General features: G+C 34.9%; 1 protein-coding gene across 1 annotated transcript in view; it reads left to right on the top strand.

Annotated features, from left to right (window-relative positions):
• Nucleotides 1-18,748, top strand: part of ptprma (protein tyrosine phosphatase receptor type Ma) — a 298,397-nt gene that overhangs the window by 49,840 nt on the left and 229,809 nt on the right. The window contains 1 exon segment of the mRNA XM_051104590.1: nucleotides 16,826-16,948. Coding sequence (XP_050960547.1) covers nucleotides 16,826-16,948 — 123 coding nt within the window.

Here is an 18,748-nt window from a genome sequence, read left to right as displayed (position 1 = left end):
TTTTTTAGCATTGCCATTTCAGGAATGTGTATGTGTAACGCTGTGTTTCTGCCTACATCAGATATTAAACAGAAACTGGAGTTTGGCTCCGACACGAACGTGTTTGAAAAGCCCCGTAAGACCAAAACTATGCAGAAATAGGACGCGTTGGACTCGGACCAAAGACAACAGCCCTGCTAATATTGGGATCATTCTGCATTCAGATATTCTCTCAGTGGATTTTTGGAATATTTGTGTCTTGTTCAAGAGAAAATGTTTCTATTTTCTGCGAATCGGCTCATTAGAAAGATTTCTGAAGGATCATGTGATGCTGAAGACTGGAGTAATGATGATGAAAGATTTGATCACAGAAATCAATTACAGTTTCACACATATTCACATGGAAAACAGCTGTTTTAAATTAGAATAATATTTCACATTTTTTACAGTATTTTTTTATCTAATAAATTGTTATTATTTTAAGCTTTTGAAATAATGTTTGATAAGTTAGTCTAAAAAAGTGCATTAAATGACAGTAATTAATTACAAATGCACTGCATGTTCACAAGATAAAACGCACCTATTATTTTCATCTTAAGTTTTAAATATTTTTAAAAATAAACATGAATATTATTAATAAATATAAATATATTGCTCTTTAGTTAAACATTTACTGTGAGTACAGTGGCATTATTTATTTGTTGTTAAATATAAACACAAATATTAATTTTAAATATTAAATAAAACTTGTAAAATATTTTTCAATATTACTAAAAATTAAAAATAATTACTAATAAAATAAATGTTTAAATATGAACATAAATATTATTAATAAATATTAATGCATATTAATATATGGTTCTTTATTGAAACATTTACTGTGAATACAGAAGTATCATTATTTCTTTGTTGTTAAAAATGACAAAAAATGTTACATATAAACATGATTATTAATTTTAAAGTTTCAAACTTTTACTTTTGTAAATGTTGCTAAGAATAAGAAACATTAAAATAAATATTACTAATAAATATTTTTAAATATACACAAATATTATTAATAAATATTAATATATTGCTCTTTATTTAAACATTTATTGTGAGTGCAGTGGCATTATTGATTTGTTGTTAAATATAAGCATGAATATTAATTTTAAATATTAAATGTTACTAAAAATTAGAAACAAAAAAAATAAATAAAATAAATAAAACAAATAAAATAAATATTTTTAAATATGAACATAAATATTATTAATATTAATACATAGTAAATGTTTTAATAAAGAGCAATACCTTAATGTGAATACATAAATAGCATTATTTATTTGTTGTTAAAGATTACAAAAATGTTACATATAAACAAGATTAATTTTAAAGAAATGTTTACATTTTTAAAAAATATGAAACATTAAAATATTATTTTTTTTGTTAAATATTAATATGCTCCTTATTGAAACATTTACTGTAAATACGAAAGTAGCATTATTTATTTGTTAAAAATTACAAAAAGTTTTAAATATAAACATGATTATCAATTTTTAAATATTAAATAAAACTTGTAAATATTTTTCACAAAATATTTTGTGAATCGGCTCAATAGAAAGATTTCTGAGGAATCATGTGGTGCTGGAGACTGGAGTAATGATGCTGAAAATCCAGCTTTGATCACAGAAATAAATTACATTTTAACAGATATTCACATAGAAAACATCTGTTTTAAATTAGAATAATATTTCCAATAATAAAAATAAAATAATCCAATAAACATCCAATAATGTTTGATAAGTTAGTCTAAAAAAAAATGCATTAAATGACAGTAATTAATTACAAATGCATTGCATGTTCACAAGATAAAACACACCTATAATTTCCATGTAAAGTTTTCATGTAAAGCACAGAAATGTTGAGTAGTTCAGCGCTCGGTCTGGAGAACACGCCGCTTTTTAAACCTCATCAAGATTTACTTGATCAGCAGCAGCAGCCGCCTCAAAAAAGCCCTAGATGTTTGTCTTGCATAATTAACTGAAATTAAAATGATTAAAAGTAATTAAAATGTTTGTGCTAAATAATTAACAAAAACAATCGGCTCTTTTGAAGCCCCGAAGAAGTTTTTCCACGTGGAAGTTTCCTTCAGAACACTAGAAAGCTCATTAGTGTTGTTGTTTACCTTCTCCATTCCGAGATCAAACGGGGAACGCTGCGGTTTCTGGAGCGCCGGCTATTCCTCCGAGTCTTCGCCGCTGGCGGCTTTGGACAAATTGGGCCTAATTCGGGGAGTCGGTACGAGGAGCGCGGCTCCCCCCGGCCCCGGCTTTGGTTGGCTCCGGCGGCCCGCTGACTCCGGTGGGTTTGCTTTGATGGAAGGTCTCACTGCCTCAGGTGGGAGGGGGGGATCGAGCTCTTTCTTCAGCGGGAAGGTCAGGAAAAGCGGCGGCTCTTTCTCTCTCGGACCCGTCGACCCTCGCGGCCGCCCGCGGCTAATCGAATGAGAACGGGCCAGGAATAAATCATCTCTGGAGCGTCCTGATATCGAGCTGCTGCCGCGAAGTGAATCAGTCCAGACAAAAATAAACATCCATCATGCCTCTCTCTGGCAGAACCACCGGGCGGCCGCGTTGGTGGGACGCGTTGATTTGTTTGGGCCCGTTTGCAAGCATCCAGACGTGTGTGTGCCAGGGCGCTTTTTTCAGCTTACTGCTAACACAGTCTTTATCCGAACTTTTTACTGTGAAATCAAAAGTGTTGCTAAAAAGTGCAATAATTTTACAAATTAAGTAAAAAATAAATATTACATTATTAGAAATATAAAACATTTAATTATTTTAAAATATATATTTACATATTACATTTACATATTTTGAAATCTTAAATATAAACATGAATATTATTTTTAAAATATTAAACATACTATTAGAAAAATAAAACTAAAAATAAAACCTTAAAATAATAATATTTTAAAATATAATGCCCTCTTTTTTTTATAGAAGTGCCATTATTATATAGACATGAATGTTATTTGAAAATATTAAATATTGTATTACTAGAAATATGAATCATTTTTGTATTATTAAAAAATATTTTTAAATATTAACATTTAAATATATTCATTAACTGAATACAAAAGTAGCATATTTTTTTACTTTTTACTGTAAAATACTGTGAAGTGTTGCTAAAAAAGCATTTTAAAAATATATATTTTTAAAATACTAATTATTATATTATTAGACATATAAAACGTGTTTAAATATTAACATTTAATTATTATTTTGATATTATATTTTTTATTTTAAAAATAAAAGATTTTAAAATATTTTATTATATTATTTTTGTCCTTTACTGAAACTTTTTTACTGTTCTTAAATCACAAATATTTGTTCATATAAAAACAATTGTTAGAAATATAAAACGTTTAAATATTAATATTTATTTATATTTTTTAAACATTATATTTTTTTGTCCTTTTATTGATTTTTTTTTTTTTTTTTTTGGGGAATACAGAAGTTCTTAAATCACAAATATTTGTAAATATTCAAAATAAATATTAATAGAAATATAAAACATTTTTAAATATTAAGTTTAAGAATTTTAAAATATGAATGTTATCACCCTTTGTTTAAACAAAAGTGGCATTACTTATTTGTTGTTAATTATATTTTAAAATATTAAATATAAAAATTAATATTATTTTAAAATATTTACCTATAACATTATACTATTAGAAAAATAAAACTAAATATGACCTTAAAATAATATTTTAAAGTATAATGCCCTCTTTTTTGTTTTTTTACAGAAATACTATTATTATATAGACATGAATATTATTTTAAAATGTTAAATGTTATATTACTAGAAAAATAAACATTTTGAAATATTGCTATTTAAATGTATTAAACTTTTATTGAAACTTTTTACTGTGAATACAAAAGTAGCATATTTATTTGTTGTTTAAACAAAGCCGCCCGTCGTTTGTGTGTGTGTGTGTTTGTGGTCTCAGTGATGATGAGTTGTTGAAAGTTGTCCTGAAGCTGAAGCGCGTCGGTTCAGCGTTTCCTCCTCCGCTCGCTAACCTCTCTGATGTAAGAGTTTGCGTGGCTCCTTTGAGACGTTCTTCACGCAGCTGCAGACACGAGGTCTCGTAGCTCCTCGCATCTCGTCCGTCTGGATGCGCGGCGAACACCCACCGGCCGACGGCAGCGCTGTTCTCAAAGCGTGAGGGTGGAGCGTAGGCTTTCAATTTCACACCACTATTTCAGTCATTCATGAACCCCGAGCCCCGACAACATCAAACAAACATCTCAGCGCCGCCTTTATCAAAACAAACCCCCACAACATTCACACACACACAAGATTCACAGCGTTTGTGCCGCTGTTTATGTCTGATCAACAATCCACCGCATTAATGACACTGACAACACATTCACATATATATAGATATATAAAATACTGAAGGGTTCTGAGTGGTTGCTAGGAGGTTGCTAAGGTTTGGGTGTTGCTAAAGTGTTCTGAGTGGTTGCTAGAAGCTTGATAGGGCATCTGGGTGGTTGCTGTGAAGTTGCTATGGGGGTTTAAGCGGTTACTGCGAGGTTGTTAGAAGGTTCTGAGTGGTTGCTAAAGGGGTTGCTATGGGGGTCTGAGTATTTGTTGGAGGTGTCTAGGGCTTGTGTGTTGCTAAGGTGTTCTGGGTGGTTGCTATGGGGGTTTGAGTGTTTGCTAGGAGGTTGTAAGGAGGTTCTGAGTGGTTGCTAGGGCTTGGGTGTTGCTAAGGTGTTCTGCGTGGTTGCTAAGGGGTTGTTACAGGGGCCGGAGTGGTTGCTAAGTGGTTGCTATGGTTTGGGTGTTGCTAAGAAGCTTCATAGGGCATCTGGGTGGTTGCTTTAGGGGTCTGTGTGGTTGCTAGGAGGTTGCTAGGGATTGTGTGTTGCTAAGGTGCTCTGGGTGGTTCCTCGGTGGTTGCTACATGGGCCTGAGTGGTTGCTAGGAGGTTGCTGGGGCTTGGGTGGTGCTAAGATGTTCTAAGTGGTTGCTAGGAGGTTGCTAGAGATTGTGTGTTGCTAAGGTGCTCTGGGTGGTTCCTCGGTGGTTGCTACATGGGCCTGAGTGGTTGCTAGGAGGTTGCTGGGGCTTGGGTGGTGCTAAGATGTTCTAAGTGGTTGCTAGGAGGTTGCTAGGGCATCTGGGTGGTTACTATGAAGTTGCTGTGGGGGTCTGAGTGGTTGCTAGGAAGTTGTTAGATGTGTCTGGGTGGTTGCTAGGGCATGGGTGTTGATAAGGTTTTTTTGGGTGATTGCTAGGTGGTCTGGTTGGTCACTCTTGTTAAGGTGTTTTGTGTAGTTTTTAGAGGGGTCTGGGTGGTTGCTAGGGTTTGGGCGTTGCTAAGGTGTTCTGGGTGGTTGCTATGAAGTTGCTATGGGGGTTTAAGTGGTTACTAGGAGGTTGTTAGAAGGTTCTGAGTGGTTGCTAGGGTGTTTTGGGTGGTTGCTAAGGGGTTGCTATGGGGGTCTGAGTATTTGTTGGAGGTGTCTAGGGCTTGTGTGTTGCTAAGATGTTCTGGGTGGTTGCTATGAAGTTGCTATGGGGGTTTGAGTGTTTGCTAGGAGGTTGTTAGAAGGTTCTGAGCGGTTGCTAGGGCTTGGGTGTTGCTAAGGTGTTCTGCGTGGTTGCTAAGGGGTTGTTACAGGGGCCGGAGTGGTTGCTAAGAGGTTGCTAGGGTTTGGGTGTTGCTAAGGTGCTCTGGGTGGTTGCTAGGAGCTTCATAGGGCATCTTGGGTGTTGCTAAGGTGTTCTGAGTGGTTGCTTGGTGGTTGCTACATGGGCCTGAGTGGTTGCTAAGAGGTTGCTGGGGCTTGGGTGTTGCTAAGGTGTTCTAAGTGGTTGCTACAGGGGGCTAAGTGGTTGCTAGGAGGTTGCTAGGGCTTGTGTGTTGCTAAGGTATTCTGGGTGGTTGCTAGGAGCTTACTAGGGCATCTGGGTGGTTACTATTAAGTTGCTTTGGGGGTCTGAGTGGTTGCTAGGAAGTTGTTAGAAGTGTCTGGGTGGTTGCTAGGGCATGGGTGTTGATAAGGTTTTTTTGGGCGATTGCTAGGTGGTCTGGTTGGTCACTGTTGTTAAGGTGTTTTGTGTAGTTTTTAGAGGGGTTTGGGTGTTGCTAAGGTGTTCTGGGTGGTTGCTAGGGCGTGTGTGTTGCTGTGGTGTTCTGGGTGGTTGCTATGAAGTTTCAATTGGTGTCTGAGTGGTTGCTAGGGCTTGGTTGTTGCTATGGTGTTCTGAGTGGTTGTTAGGAGGTTGCTATGTTGTTCTGGGTGGCTGCTAGGAGGTTGTAAGGGTGTCTGGGTGGTTGCTATGAAGTTTCTATTAGTGTCTGAATGGTTGCTAGGAGGTTGCTAGGGCTTGGTTTTTGCTAAGGTGTCCTGGGTGGTTGCTATGAAGTTTCTATCAGTGTCTGAATGGTTTCTAGGAGGTTGCTAGGACTTGGTTGTTGCTAAGGTGTTCTGGGTGGTTGCTAGGGGGTTGCTAGGGCATCTGGGTGGTTGCTATGAAGTTGCTATGGGGGTCTGAGTGGCTGCTAGGGTGTATGGGTGGTTGCTAAGGTGTTCATGGTGGTTGCTAGGTAAATGCTAGGGTGGTCTGATTTTCCTGGGTGGTTGCTAAGGTGTTGCTAAGGTGGTCAAAGCAGAAGGCGGCTGTAGTGAGTGATCATTCAGTCAGCCGATGGCGTGTGTTCACTTGACTGTTATAGAACACGTGACTCTCTGATTCATGAAGTGAACTCCTCTGTCCCGACAGTAACGTGATTCTGCAGCTCGTTCTTTGATAACTAATGCACTGCTGTTTCTGTCTGTGGGTCGATGCTAATGTTGTCCAGCGTTGCTCTCCAGATAGTTAGCAGTAATTGCTAATAGATGATCTTCAGCGCTTGTAATTTAGATGTTAAAGAATCACATGGGAAGAATTGATTCTTTCATTTGTGTGTATTGAGTGAACATAATCAACTAGTAGATACTAAATTCACAAACTTGTGTCCTGTCCTACAAACTTAAAACTTACTAAATCTATCTTTAATAAATCCTTACTTGAAACCTTCCTGAGATTTTAAGATAATATTTCAATAATTTTTACACACATTCACTTGTTCATGGTTCTCTGTTAATGCAGATCAACATCAAATAAAATATTTGTAAAATATTTGTAAAATATTTGTAAAATATATATATATATATATATATATATATATATATATATATATATATATATATTTTATAAAACATTTATTTTATTGTTAATTTTTATTTTTTTATTTTTAATGATTTTTTTTATTGCTTTGATTTTAAACAAAAATATTTATATTGATTTTACATTTTTATGCTTTGATTTTTAGTAAGTGTTTCATTTGGATTAGTTTTATTTTTAAAATTATTTATATATTTTGATTTTACATTTTTTATGCTTTAATACACTTTTTGTGAGTGTTTTTTTTTTTTATTAGTTTTATTTTTAAATTGTTTATATATTTTGATTTTACATTTATGCTTTAATTAATTTGTAGTAAGTGTTTCATTTGGATTAGTTTTATTTTTAAATTATTTTTATTATCATTTAATTCTTTTTAGTAAGCATGTTATATGGACAGCCTTTATTTAAAAATAAAAAAAAAAATTATTTAATCAATTTTTTATTTTTTATTTTCGTTAATTTACGGACCCCATTTTATAAAACCTGTGTTAAACAAAACATCCAAAAACAGATTAATTAGAAAAACTCATTATCTGAGCATGTTGTGGTTTGTATCTCGATATTTCTGTTTTAATATTCATGCCATTTAGAGCAATTTTTTGGAAACAGACATTACTTACAAACCGAACAAGATTAATTTCACCAATTATTAATGTGAGCTGAATAATAAATGTGAGAGAATCTGCACTGCTGATGTTCAGGTCTCTCAGGATCGTTCAGACCAACCGCACGAGAAGGTCAATCCGCTTTAGCTCCTGATCCGGTTCCGTGTTGAACCTGTGATCACACGCTGAGATCTGTCGGGCTTTTCCACCAAATTATTTGTGGATTATGAAAATCCCTGAGCGGGCGGCCGGCACGTCTGATCCACACCGCTGCTTTGATCCTCTGGCTGTCAATTAAGAGCCATTAGCGTTCGGTACGGCAGGTTTCGCTTCAAAGACTCTCTGCTCGTTAAAACACAGGTTTGGTTTGTGACGCAGATTTTGGAGGTTGAGCAGCAGCATTTCTCCTGATTTCAGGTGCGTTTGTCTCTGGTAATGATGGGAGCTGTTGAGGGAAACTGTCTGCCTCTTCCGAGCAGGAGTCATTACTTCATCTATTGAGCAGGAGCTGCAGGTGTTTGGCTGATGTGGAGCTGTAAATGCATCAATACCAGCAGCGATCTGACTCTCTCCAGGGCATCGCTGGCTTTTTCTCATTTTTGTATCTGTTTCTGGTCTGAATCGTTTCCTGTAGTGCTTCAAGATGTGAAAAAATCAACTAGCATTTATGTCTGTAGTGGTTACATTTATATATTAATGTTAAAAAAATAAAATTTTAAATTAAATTAAATTTGAATTAAAATGAATTAAAATTGAGTTAAATAAAATAAAATTACAGTTTCAGTGTTACCTGAAATTAAATAAAATTGTGAACTTTTATTTTAAAATAAAACAAAACTTTGACTGAAAATTTAAAAAAATGTTGAATTACTTTATTTCATACATTTTCTCATATTTTCCCATTTTTGTTTAATTTAACTTGAAGTTTTAAAATAACTAAACCTAGACATAAAAAACAGACATAAAAAAATATCACAACATAAAATTACTACAATTTTAACTAAAATTAAAATTGAAAATAAAAATGATTTTATTTTTACTTTGGGATAGTTTTCTCTGGCATTTGATTAAGGCTATAGAAATACATTTTCACTTGACTTGACTTATGTTATTTATTAGATTTTTTAGGTTTTATTTTTATATATATTTTTTCCTTTTAACTATAATTTAAATTTTTTGTTGTCATTTTTATGACAACTTTTTGTCATTTTGTGACACTTTAGTATTTTATTAATAAATAAAATAAAATACTGAAGTACTAAAATAAACTAAAACGAAAAAAACATATTTTAAGACATAAAATAAAAACAACTAATAATAGTGACAAAAACACAATTAGATTACTAAAACGTTAACTAAAATGATAAAAAAAAGTCTTAAAATATGGTTTTTCACTTTGTTGATTTTAGTAGTTCAGTATTTTTATTTATTTATTTGTTTATTTATTAATAAAATACTAAAGTTTTTGTCATAAAACACAAAATTAAATTACTAAAACTAATTAATAAAAAATAAGAAATAAAACCTAAAAAATATAATAAATAATATATGTCAAGTCAAAATTTATTTCTATAGAATACACAGAGGATAAAAAAGCATAAAAAGAAACATGTATAAGAAAAATAAAAAAACTTAAATCTCACATTTACAGGCATACTAGTTAAAAAACAAACAAACAACAAAAAAAACCCCAATGAAACTGATAACATTTTAACTAAAATGAAAATAAAAATGATACATACAAAAATAAAGCTCATTTAAAATATAAAAATGTATAAAATGATAATAAAGTATGATATACTCAATGATACAAAAATAACAGTGCTGGTTAGTCGCGGTAGTGCTCGACTAATGTTCAGTCAGATTGAGATCGTGTGGAGCGTCGTAGAGCTGGTTTTCCGTCTGATGCTGATGGTGTTGGTGACTGTGTTTCAGAGGCTGGAATGGGTCTGTCAGTCTCACAGCAGCAAAGCTGAACGATCCACCGCAGCAGAGAACAGAATTACAGCAGATTGCTTTTGTGCTCACAGTCACTGCAGACAAAAACAGCAGAGCGGTGAATGTGAGAGCCAGAACACAGCACACCAGTTATCGCTTTTTTTCACTCAGACAGAACAGACAGAAAACCTTTATATTTGTACAGTTTTTGGGGGAATAAAATGTTGTATGTAATCAAGCAAACTATATATAAACAAATCCCTCTGTAAAAAACTTCAGGGTATAGACAGAAAGTCTATACCCCCCCCAAAAGTCTGAAATCTCAAACTTGACAGGTGCATGAAAAAACTGTGCTTTTGCCAGCAGTGTTTCACCTTAATTTTAGTAAAAAAAAATAAAAATAAAAAAATCACAGTTTTGTTGCCTTTTTTTTTTTTTTTTTTTTTTTTTTTTTTTTTTTAATTTTAGTTAAAATGTTATCAGTTTTGTTGTATTTATTTGTTTGTTTGTTTGTTTGTTTATTCATTTATTTATTATTATTATTTTAACTTTGGAATAGTTTCTGTAAATGTGAGATTTGCTCCGTCATTAGCCAGTTTTAAATCTGTTTTTAAACCTTATTTGTTTTTTTCTGCCATTCGATTAAGGTTCGTTTGTGTTTGTCAAATTGTTCTAAATCTGTTTATTTATTTTTATTTTTATCTGCTATAGAAAAGAATTTTGACTTGACGCGACTTATGTATTATTTATTATATTTTTTTAGTTTAGTTTTTTTTCTTTCATTATAATTGTAAAGTTAAAGTTTTAGTAATTTAATTTTGTGTTTTTGAAATTTTTTTTATTACTTTTTATTTTTTGTTTTTAATTTCTTTATGGTTTTTCAGTTTTTGTTTATTGTAGTTCGTCAGTGTTTTATTTATTTATTAATTTAATTCATTCATTCATTATTTATATTAATAAATAAATAAAACTAAATTAAATTACTAAAACTCAAATTATAATGAAAAGGAAAAAATGTATAAAAATAAAACCTAAAAAAATAATAAATAATAAATAAGTTAAGTGAAGTTTTTTTTTTTTTGATGATTCAGTATTTTTTTTTTTAAATTTATTTCTGTATTTAAAAATGTTAAAGGTTTTAATTTTAGTTTATTGTATTTATGCAGAGCTTTTTATTTATGTGTTTTTAAATTCCAACAAGGTTTAATGACCATAATAGTTTTTCAGTCATTCATTTATTATAAAAATTCTCAAAATGAGTTTGACCTGCATTAACCTCGGCTTGTCATAAAAGGTCAATTTTTGTTTTAAGTTGAAGTTTTCAATTTCATTATATATTACAACACATTTTTGTGCAGAATTTCATCTCTTTAATGAGACTCTTAATTTAATAATGTCTGAGTGGTTGCACCTGTGCAACTTTTTTTGACTTTATAACCTTCAGAAATATCAAGATTAATTTTAATTAAGAAATTAAAAGCCTGTTCGTTCTAGAAAAGCCGTATGATTTGCATAATGAATGTGTTTTTGAATGAATTAATAGACGTAAGAGAGAGTCCCATCATTGCAGGTGTTTGGTCTTTGGTTTTTGGTGTTTTATGATTAAAAATAGAACAGTGACGTGATGCTGTAATCCGCTCGCGAACAAGCGTCACGCATCGGCTGAAAGTGTAAAAAATGCAGCACATGTCGGGACTTAAAAGACACGAGAGCCTGCTCAAATATTGAAAACATAAATTTTGTACCAGTTGGTGTTGCTTTGTTTTTTCTTCGGAGAGAATAAAGAGCGTGGAGACGAGCGCATCGATCGCGGGACGAGAGAAAACGCTTTCATGTGAACTCAAATGTCGGAGGGAATGAAGCGTTTGCTGGGCCTCAATTAAAGCGGCGGCGCCGGCTTTTCTCTGTTTGTTTGGAAAGGTGAGCCGAGCCGCTTCACGTCAGACGTGCGCGTGTCGCTCGCTGTTTAGCCGCGGCTTCAGATGAAGTATTGATGTGCCATCGGGCCCTGTGGCAACAGTTTTCGTGTCAGAGTTAATAAGACGTCTGGACTCTGTCGAGATACGCGGAGCCTCCAGCGCAGCGGCATTCTGGGACTGTTTGCTCAGATGAGCTAATCGAATGCCTTTTGGACAGCGAGAGGGAGTTTCGTAAACCGAAACCTTAGTATAAACTCAAATACTGTCAGAAAACATGACTCACGGAAACATGGACTCCTCAAATCAAAGGCAAGACGTCGTGACTCATTAATTTCAGGATCATTAAACACATTTGACCCCAAAATGTCTTTGTTTGTACTTTGGTAGCACTTTACCTTATGTAAAAATATATCATTTATGTAATTTAAAATATATAATTTTAATACACTTTACTAAATTGCTATTAAATTGCAATTTTTATATCTATGTAGTTTATTACATTTTTAGTTGTCAGTTTATTTTTATTTTAGTACATCAGGTTCAACTAAATAAACTTTTTCTTAATGCCTTAACATCTAACTGTACATTATTTTTAATATATTATTATTATTATTATTATATATTCTATAAAATATAAAATAATTACATTAATAATGAATAATTAATTATTTAAATTGTTGTTTTCCCTAAATAAATAAATAAATAAATAAAAGTTTTCTGTTTTATTTAATTGCATTTTTGTGTTTGTTGTTCTGAGCAAAAAATAAATATCACACATTTTCCCCTCATCTACAGAAGACACCTACTAAAATGTCATTCAGTGCAACGATCTTGTTAGGCATATTTACAACAATATCAATTTATGACATATTAAAAGACAAATTATTATTAATAATAAAAATAAAATACATTTTCCACTATCCTGGGTTTTGCCCATTTGTCAATAAGAATTTTTTACTCATTTAAAACACAATATAATTTAATAATTTATTCTTTTATATATTTTAATATGCACAAGTCAAAATATGCATGCAAAATATGCACACATTTTGATTTAATGACTTAAATGTTTTCAGTTCAAGTTTTTAAAATATTAATATTATTTTTATAATCTTGTAACAAGGCATTTCACCCAGTAATCAATAGAAAGATGTAAGACAACTTTTTGCACTGTGACATTATTTTGATGACAATTAAACACATTTTACCTTAAAATACAACTTAAAATACCTTTCTCTGTACTTTTTAGTGCATGTGGCATTTTACTTATAAAATATTGAATTTGTAGAAATTGAAATATATGATTTATATTACATTATACATTTACTAAATTAGTATTAAATGACTAATTTACTGCTAATTTGTTTTTAAATAAATCTTATTTTTTCTCAGTTCTCATTACGACTTATTACCTGCAAGTTTACCACATTACAGGAGAAATTTTTTTTTTTTTTTCCAATTTAAATCATGTATAACATGACTTTTTTTTTTTTTTTTAAGTTTACAATTTTTAAAAAAATTATAGCAATACGAATTTGGGTGTAAAATTTTTAACTGTCATGAAAATAGTCGCAATGCAAAAAACAAAACAAAAAAAAAACCTTGATCCTCAAACAGGCGTTATGTATTTATTAATTTATTTACCTTTCTTTTAACTTTAATGCATTTGTCATTTTATTTATAAAATATTGAATTTATAAAAATTAACATACATGTTTTATATTGCATTATACATTTACTAAATTAGTATTAAATGACTAATTTACTGCTAATTTGTTATTTTTGTTAATTGTTAATTTCTCAGTTCTCATTACTCTTATTACCTGCAATTTTACCACATTACAGGAGAAATGCTGTAATACAAGTAACTTTTTTTTTTCCAAGTTAAATCATGTATAACACAACTTTTTTTTTATTGAAGTTTACAATTTTAAAGATTTTATAGGGTGTAAAATGTTTGATTGTCATGAAAATAGTCACAATGCAAAAAAGCCAAAAAAACAAACAAACAAACTTGATCCTCAGACTTTATTTATTCATTTATTAGATATCTCCAGAAATCCCAATTTCATTCAACATGTTCTTGACGCCTTTCATTATATTGGTGATTGGTGTAATCGAGTCCATTGGAGAGTTTGAGATCTGTAGTGAAGCTGTAGTAGAGTCATGGCTGATATTACAGGTTTTTTTGGTTCGGAGAAACATCTGAGAACCAGGAAACTTAGCAGGGCACCAGCTGTTTGCATAAAAACAGTCGTACGTGTATTAGTTTTCATTTGGCAGACGACTTCAAGCTGTGTGTTTGATCAGCGTGTGATTCGAACCCATGACTGCGGCGTTGGAGGAACTGAGTCAGAGATGTCATGATGTTGGGTGTGAGAGCGCGCGTCTAATCCGAACTCATCCTGACAGCGACACGCTCCCAGATCAAGGGAATCCCTGCACCAAACGAAGCGCGTCTCACTTGATGCCAGAAAGCGCGAGTCGTTTGTTCACGAAATGTAGTTGATCATGTAAAATGCGGCGTCTCCTTTTCACATCAGGGAGCAGAAAATGTTGCGTGCTGTCAGAATAAAAGAGCAGCGCTTCACACCTCAGTCATTACGCTCACGCCCGACCGAGACGGCCTGAAATAAATTCACACGATTCGGTCGCGCCTATTCTGAGCCCGATCCTCCGCTCCTGGGCGTGTGCGTCGCAAAGGCGGGTGAAAAAAGAGATTCACGCTCAGAAATTTCATGAAAACATCACGACGCTGAGAATTTGCTTCTGCCTTCCAGGATGTTGATTTTGGCGGCTGGGATTGGCAGAGCGTCACGCCGAGACGAGTGGATCTGAGCTGCTCCCCTGGGCGTTAAAGTAAACAGTGCTTGTGTTTGTAGCGGCAGATGAAAACGAGAGAAAGCGGCGCGTTCGTTCGGTGTGTGTTGCGCTGCAGGTCGACTCGAGGAGAATGAGTGTTTGGTGACGGTGATGTTGTGCAGTGATTACGGCCGTTTGGAGCTGCAGAGCAGCAGTTACATTCATTCACATGTTGAGCAGATTTAATTATTCTTCACACTGATTGAATGAATGAGTCTCACTGTGAGTGGACTGTCTTCCCATCCATCTATCGTTATATCCATCCATCATTCTGTTCATCCATCCCTCCATCCATTGTTCTATTAATGATCCATCCATCCATCCATTGTTCCATCATCTATCCATTCATCTGTCCATCATTCTGCCCATCCGTCCATCGTTTTGGCCTTTCATTATCCGTCCATCTGTCCATTGTTCTGTCAATCATTCATCTGTCCATCCATCATTCTGTCTTTCCATCCATCCATCCAGTCGTTTTGTCCTTTCACTATCTGTCCATCCCTCCGTCCATTGTTGTCATCCATCATTCTATCCTTTCATCCATCTATCTGTCCATTGTTCTGTCAATCATCCGTCTGTCCATCCATTCATCCATCCATTGTTTTGTCAGTCATCTAACTGTCCATCCATCTGTTTGTCCATCCATCCACCGTTCTGTCTTTCCATCCATCCATCAATACATCCAGTCGTTTTGTCCTTTCATCATCCGTCCATCCCTCCGTCCATTGTTGTCATCCATTTGTCCATCCATCCATTCTATCCTTCCATCCGCCTGTCCATCCATTCATCCATCCATCCTTCTGTCCATCCGTCCGTCCATCTGTCCATCTGTTGTTCTGTTAATTATCCATCTGTCCTTCCATCCGTTCATCGGCCCATCCGTCAGTTGTTCTGTCAATCATTCATCTGTCCATCCATCATTCTGTCTTTCCATCCATCCATCCAGTCGTTTTGTCCTTTCACTATCTGTCCATCCCTCCGTCCATTGTTGTCATCCATCATTCTATCCTTTCATCCATCTATCTGTCCATTGTTCTGTCAATCATCCGTCTGTCCATCCATTCATCCATCCATTGTTTTGTCAGTCATCTAACTGTCCATCCATCTGTTTGTCCATCCATCCACCGTTCTGTCTTTCCATCCGTCCATCAATACATCCAGTCGTTTTGTCCTTTCATCATCCGTCCATCCCTCTGTCCATTGTTGTCATCCATTTCTCCATCCATCCATCCATCCATTCTATCCTTCCATCCGCCTGTCCATCCATTCATCCATCCATCCTTCTGTCCATCCGTCCGTCCATCTGTCCATCTGTTGTTCTGTTAATTATCCATCTGTCCATCCATCCGTCCGCCTGTCCATCCATCTATCGTTCTGTCCTTCCATCCGTTCATCAGCCCATCCGTCAATTGTTCTGTCGATCATCCTTCTGTCCATCCGTCTGTCCGTCCATCCATTGATCCATCGTTCTGTCCTTCCATCTATTTGTCCATCTGTCTGTCCATTGTTCTGTCAATCATACATCTGTCCATCTGTCCGTCCATCCATCGATTTGTCCTTTCATCATCCATCTGTCCTTTGTTCTTTCAGTCATCATCTGTCTGTTCATCCCTCATTTTGTCCTTTCATCGTCTGTCCATCAGTTGTTCTGTCAATAATCCATCTGTCCATCCATCATCCATCCATCGTTTTCTTTTCATCATCCATCCATCCATCCATCCGTCCTTCCATTGTTCTGTCAATCATTCATCTGTCCATCCATCATTCTGTCCTTCCGTCTGTTTGTCTGTTCACTCATTTATTATTCTGTCAATCATCCATCTGTCCATCCATCCATTTATCCATCCATTTTTCTGTCAATCATCCATCCATCTTTGTTCTTAAGGTCTATGAACATTTTGAAACTTTTTCAAAACTTTGAAGACTTTGTCAAGTCAACATTTCTAGATTGTCTTGTCTAAATTTGCTTTTTTCATTTCAGTTCATTCAAACTCTACTTTGTAACATTCAAATTCAATATATATGTATTTGAAAAGTGTTCTTAATTCAGTTATCAATTATGCACAATCCTTCATCATGTATTATTATTGTGCCACCCCCTTCCCCCCCCAAATATTCACTCAGTTCACCAAAATAATGCATTTACTCAATAAGAATGATGATTTTCCACTTATGCACCATTTGGTACTTGGTATTTCAGATAACCTGCTGATTAACCAGTCTGGCCGTTGTATGTTGGTGTGTGACTAGTTTTGAGATTGTAAGCATCACTGATGTCTCCTCTCCTCTCTGCAGAAGACTGTCTCCTGGAGAAATCCTACACAGACTGCGGCTACAGTCAAGGCAAAGATGACGACTTCGACTGGGAGCAGATCAACACCAAGCAGAAACCCTCATCAGACCCCTGGGTGCCGTCAGGTCAGTCAGTCTGCACTGCTTTTTACTGTTTGTGAATTTCAGGTGTGCTTGTTTATATGCAGAGACGTGCGTCTCAGTGTCCTCTCGGAGCTGGTACTCTACTCTAGAGCTGGTGTCATGATGAATGACCTGATTCATGATGATCTGTTTCAATGATGGATTTTAATGGAGTTTGAGGCTTCAGTTTCTGCAGCGTTGTGTCTCTTTGATTCATTATTTCAGCATATGATCAGGGTCGCCGTCAGCGCGGCAGCTTTGATAAACGCTGTCGTGTCATCGGCCGGACAGACTCCCGCTGCGGCACGTTAACAGATTTTAATGGGAAGGTGAAAACGTCACTGATCTGTTCTGCGGAGTTGGAGAGTCGAGTGAGAGAGACAGACTTAAGTACTTCAGGAGGAAAAAAACACTTTTGTGAACAGGAGGCATTTACTCTAGTATCATGTTTTGTTGATATTTAGAATTAGATTTCATTTTTACATTTTCTATTTTCACTTTAATTAGGGATTCAAGTGTGTAGCACTAAAACCCTATTGTAATTTTACAATAAAACTGATGGTGCAGACCAAACCGTAAGTCATAGAGACTTGAAACTTGGAGTGATGGTAGTACTCACACCGCCAACAACGTGACCAAGGCTCACCCCAGTCCGCCTGACGGGGGCGCTACAGCGAACAAAAGTACGGAAGTGCTCATTACTCCTAAACCGTCAGTCGTAGTTACAAGTGTTGGATGTCATTGGAATTCTTGGCTCATGCCGGACAAAATGCGAAATTTTTTGCTATTTTGGATTTACTGAAAAACCTACTTTTGCAAACTAACTTTTGACTCGCTGTCGCAAAGAGATGCCAAAATGTTCAAAAGGGGCAGGGCCGCTTTTAGTAAAATGCCTAGAACTCCTGAACGGAAGGAGATTTCTCTGCCAAACTCAGGACACTTATGTAAGAGCTCAATCTGAGGTCACAGGAAACAAATCGTGGAGCTTGACCACTTAGTGGTGCTGTAAGAGGGGAAAAAACATGAAATGGCTCTAGAACCACTGCTGTCTATCAAATCGTTTGTTAAATGACTAAGATGTAAAAAACCTACTTTTTGCGAACATGTCCTAGGTTTTTTCGCTAAATCTGGAAAGACACTGCAGTACAATTCTCTGGACTCTCTATGTCAATAATCATCAAAAACAAAGTCAAAATGTACCCTTTGGGAAACTATTATGGGGTCGTTTAGAAAAGGAGCCTGTCCAAATGTACCCAAAATCCTATAAAGCCTGAAGAAAAGCTCAAAACTTCACAAAACTTGGCGAGCACATGCGACAGGTGATTCTAAACAAGCATGCTAAGTTTTAAGGGGATTGGACCGCATGGTAAATTACTAAAATTGCTTTTTAAATCATTGATTTCTGTGGTTACAGGCTCGCTAAATAATGTCTTTTTTCATCTGTGCCTAAATACCTTAAAGGAGAAGTCCACTTCCAGAACAACAATTCACAAATAATTTACTGACTCCCTTGTCATCCAATGCGCGTTTATGTACTATTGAATCAGGTCAAAAGGTCACGCGGAACTACAGACCCAGTGACTAAGAAAGTGCAAGTAAGTCAAACACTGTTTACAAACAAAAAGGTGCAACGATGTCGGACGATTCTGAAGTTGTAGGAGAAAATAAGATGGAGTTTTTCACTGTACTCTACCATTTTTAGCCAGAGTACACAGATGATGAACTTAGACATGATTCGTAGTAATGGGAAGTTCGGATCATTTTGCTGACTCTGACCTTTGAGTCTCAAAATGAAAGAATCTT

Source organism: Labeo rohita, unplaced genomic scaffold, assembly GCF_022985175.1.
Source record: "Labeo rohita strain BAU-BD-2019 unplaced genomic scaffold, IGBB_LRoh.1.0 scaffold_75, whole genome shotgun sequence".
Lineage (NCBI taxonomy): Eukaryota > Metazoa > Chordata > Actinopteri > Cypriniformes > Cyprinidae > Labeo > Labeo rohita.
Note: the sequence above shows the minus strand (reverse complement) of the source record. Positions and strands in the feature narration are given on the sequence as shown.